Source organism: Gavialis gangeticus, unplaced genomic scaffold (assembly GCF_001723915.1).
Source record: "Gavialis gangeticus isolate Ggan-Ray unplaced genomic scaffold, GavGan_comp1, whole genome shotgun sequence".
Taxonomy (NCBI): Eukaryota; Metazoa; Chordata; order Crocodylia; family Gavialidae; genus Gavialis; species Gavialis gangeticus.
In genome coordinates, this window is record NW_017729015.1 from 11,513,657 (window position 1) to 11,517,973 (window position 4,317).

At 48.7% G+C, this 4,317-nt stretch overlaps 1 protein-coding gene across 1 annotated transcript in view; it reads left to right on the forward strand.

Moving 5' to 3' along the window:
- LOC109294040 overlaps positions 1-4,057 on the forward strand; it is a 9,759-nt gene extending 5,702 nt beyond the window's left edge. The window contains exon 2 of the mRNA XM_019512228.1: positions 2,795-4,057. Coding sequence (XP_019367773.1) covers positions 2,795-3,305 — 511 coding nt within the window. The 3' untranslated portion in view covers positions 3,306-4,057. The remainder of the gene's footprint in view (positions 1-2,794) is intronic.
- Positions 4,058-4,317: the final 260 nt, after the last annotated feature.

Here is a 4,317-nt window from a genome sequence, read left to right on the forward strand (position 1 = left end):
TCCCCCTCAGCTAATTCTGGGTTGTGGAGCTTTTCTCTTTTCCTCCTACCAAAGTTATAACTGCCAAGGATTTATCTTGGTTGTCTCCAGTGTGGGGTTTTGGGCCACTCCTGAAGTGAGGCTGTTCCAAGTTGACATGAGTCTAAAATCCAGGAGCATCCCTTGTATATAAAAACCCTCCTGCACCCGCTTGTAACCACAAACTGCAAATTGGTCATCCTGGGAGTAAGCCACAAGAGGGCCCTCTAAGGGAGGCCTGCAAAAGCTACCTTTTATGACTTTCTGCTTTTGGATCCAGGCTGCCAATGGCTCCAGGGCTGATCTAGTGTTCACCTGTGAAAGACTTTCAAAATGGGCCTGGCAGTATGCCAGTCACTGATTTGGATTCCTGGCTCCTAGCAGGGATCACCTGGTTTAACCAATTCTAGTGGAGCTAATGGAACAACTCTCAGAATAGAAAAGGAAAATCCAAAGACAAATCTGGGTCAAACGCATGCACATTGTGCATGAAGTCAGAGGGGTTGTTGCCATCCCAGCTCAAATACTGCTTTTATCTGCCGTAAGTTGCCCTGATGGCTTTCCCTACATCCAGGCTCTGCTTTACCCTCAGGATGAAACTCTTCTCTAACCAGCTGGTGCTGTAGTGCCTTGGTGGGAGCTTTGAATCACTGATACCACTGCTATGTTTCCCAAAGCATAAAGGCTGCCAGAGTTTCTGCCCCAAAGATAAAACCCAAGTACAGCATTTGTATTTTATGTGGAGATCTGGACTGGGGGGCATAGGGGGAATTGACCTGCCATGGTCAGACATGATGCTTTTGGACCCTAGAAGCAGATAATGCTGGGGGGAAATACCTCAAGGGATGGAGAAGTGGTGTGAGCAGTATTGGGGTCAGGGGTGCACATGAGTAAAAAGGGGAAAGAGCTACAAAAATGTTCCAAGAGGGAAGCTGGGGGGTAGGGGGACTTGAACAGTGCTTGAAAGAGAGGAACCAGGCTACATAAGGCCACTGGAAGAGAAGTAGATGCCCAGTAAAAGTGCTGCTCCTCCCTGCAGGCCACAGCAGCAGTGCCCCCTGCATGTCCCTGCCAGCTGTCAGTTCCAGCCCCTTTGCAGCACTTGCACTCTCAAGGCTGTATTGTCACTTACCTCGACCCTGGGGCTGTGACAAGCTCAGTTTCCAGAATTGCTTCTAGGGGAGCTGTAACCAGAAACTCTTGTACTGAACCCTCAAAGGCTTTCTGACCCTGTCCAGGTGTGTGAATTAGCCGGCATATAACTGAGACTCCTTTGCTAGAACCAAAGCCACCAGTTCTGGATTTTGATGTCCCAAAAAGGGCTGGGGATTTGAGCCCACCCCGCCTCTTGTTGTAGTCTGGTGGCACTAGGGTTTTCAAACTGCTTTCTTGTAACATGGGACTGTATCGCAGAAGAGTTGAGAACTATTGGTTAAATCACCACTTCTAGACTTCTAGCATCTAGTATTCTGTATCTAGTGCTTGGGAGGTACTTTCTGGATTACTTTTGTGACTGCAAACAGTATAACTGCCCTGGATTTTAATATTTTCCAGGTCTGCTTACTACCTGCTTAACCACAGGTTGAGAATCCTTCTCAATTTATGGAGCAATGCAAATCTGATACTAGTTTTTGACTGACTTTGAGCAACTTGGGGCCTGCGTTCTTGCTCCTAGTACAGCAAAAGCTGTTTTATCTGGCACTTTATCAGCCAGAAAGCTCCACTAACCTGCATCTGAGGGATGCGGCAAAAGCCACAAGCCAAGTTCTTCTCCTTCACTGCTTCGGCCCACGGCGCAGAGCAAAGCAGCCTGCGTGGGGGCCCCCTTCCCTGTCCCCTGGCACACTGATGCCAGGGAGTGCACCAGATGGCTCATGTTTGATTAACCGGCATATTTGATTCACTGGCATCCCCCATTCCTGGGGGATGCCGGATAACGAAGCTTTTGCTGTACTCCCTTTTGTAAGAAGCCGAAGTGGTACCTCCAGCAGCATCAGGCTTTACTGGCTTCACTGCTGCTGTCTCCCTGGGGTTGTAACAAGCTCTGATCCCACAATCCCATGGGCCAAATGCTGGAATAATGACGCAGGTCCCTAGCACAGCCCTACAGGTGGGCTGCTATAGCAACCCCAAAGTATGACCTGTGTTTAATTGGCTGCTGTCCCAGTTACATCCACCCTTCTTGCAGGGGCAATAATCTGCCTAGAGCCCTGAGCTTTAGACTCTCTTTCGTAAGTGGGGGTGTTTGCCTACAAACAAAGCAGGCTGCTCTGGGAGCCAGGAGACCTGATTGCTGTGCTTAGCTGTGTCACTCTGCTTTGTGACTGTGGTGAGACTGAGCCAGCCTTTAAAAAGCAACTTTTAATGACTGAGGCAGAGAGTGGTTTCCAGGATAGCAGCTCCCTCTGCTCCTGTTGCTGGGCAAGGGGCATCTGAAAGGCAGAGCAGCTTCTAGAACTTGGCCCCAGTTAAAGGCAGCTCACATCATGACCCTGTTGCACAGGCTAGCAATGCAGCTGGAGGTGACAGCCCCGGAGCCCGAGCTGTCCCTGACCTCACCTGAGTTCCAAGAACAGAGAGATCAAAAGGCTTGGCAGCTCGAGGCCTTGGGGAGAGGAGAGGGCAGAAGATAAATGAGCCCTAGGTTTCCAGCTGGGACCTAGTAAAGTTTTCCATAGACTGTAGCAGGCACTGGATCAGGTCCTGGGCGCCGGGTTGGAAGCCTGACGCTGCACTAAGTGTCACTGAGTTCATTGTGCTTTTGTCTCTAAAACAGGTACAAAACCTTCCTTGCTCAACGTGAACACTCTGCACTGCACAGCCTCCTAAAGAAGACCAAGCTGCCCTTCCTAAAGCCTTTCCCAGGGCTTCTCTGCCCTGCAGGGGCCAGAGCACAGGATGACTGTTGCCTTAACCAGAGGGAGAGATGCACCTTTGTACACTTCTCCCGTCCCATGCAACCGCTCACCAGGACATCTCCCAGCAAGTTGAGACCGAACAGGAACAACCTCCCTGGAGGAGCAGTAGAGCATAGGAACAGGCAGCCAGCAGCACTGAAGCATCCTGCCAGTGCAGTGGCACAGACCCTGCGAGTGCATGGGGCTACTTGCCTGCCAGTGCCTGGAGGGGATCTCCCTGTACTGCCGCAGATCAGAAAATCAAGGATGGAGATCCACGTCTATATACCTAGTGGGGAAGATGGCATGGATTGCGAGTCGCTAGATAAAGGGTTTTTGGAAGATGTGGACAATAAGCTGAATTCATTGAGCCTGCAAGATGAGAAGTGAATTTGATCCTGGAGAAATTATTAGAGTCTGGCCTTAAATGGTGACGCAGTTACCATCTCAAAGGTCATCTGCCACATGACAGTGTGCCCTAGCATTTAGCAATGGAGCCTGTTCTGCAAGAAATGTAATGATGGCAAATCTAAGGAGGAAAACCCATGTTTTGTCCACAGTTTTCTTTGCGGTGGGAGGTGTTATGTAGGGGGTGCTTCATGATTCATGAATTATATTTCTGGCCCCATTCCCATATATTTTCGGGCAAGTTGCTTAATTTTTCAATTGCTTTCTCCATCTGTAAGATGGGGTGAAGGACACTGGCTGACAGATCTGAGTCCCTGGTAGCTGAGAATGGAAGTTGACAGAGAATCCTCTGGAGAGAGTATCTCAATATTATTCAGTAACAGTACAAGGCTATGTGGCAGTGTTACTCTAGCATTGTGCAGTGATGGGCAGGGTCCTGTCTACCGGAGCATTGAAAGATGCTGGGGAATTGTCTGACTGCATTACATCTAAGTCTTATGATGTCCAGCTACGTTAGAGGGGCTAGCATGAGATGCTGCAGAGGAAGGTGGAAGAAACCCCTGTGGTAGGCAGGTGTGGAACAATCTGCTCCCAAATTACTACTTATTTAACTTTGTTGGTGACTGGTATAAGCTTCTCTGGAAAACAGGCTGTGTGTATGCTAAGGAGGGGTTCAGAGCATGCTGAAATTTTGCTGGAATTTAGATCTTTGAGTAAATTGTAATTTGGGACTTTATCATGTGATAATTTAATCTCCATTTGAAATACATCAGGGCAAATGAACCCCTTGTATGAACTCACTGAGCTCAGCGATGCTACAGAAGCAAAGCACTTGTCCCTTGCAGCATAGAAACTAATCCGTTCCCTGAAAAAAAACAAACATTTCAATCAGTTGTAGCATAAAAAAAGAAAAAACAAGACAGAATTGCAGTCGGGCCTCCATTCTGTGCATTGGTAGGTCAGGCTAGACCAACCACTACATATGCTCAGGATC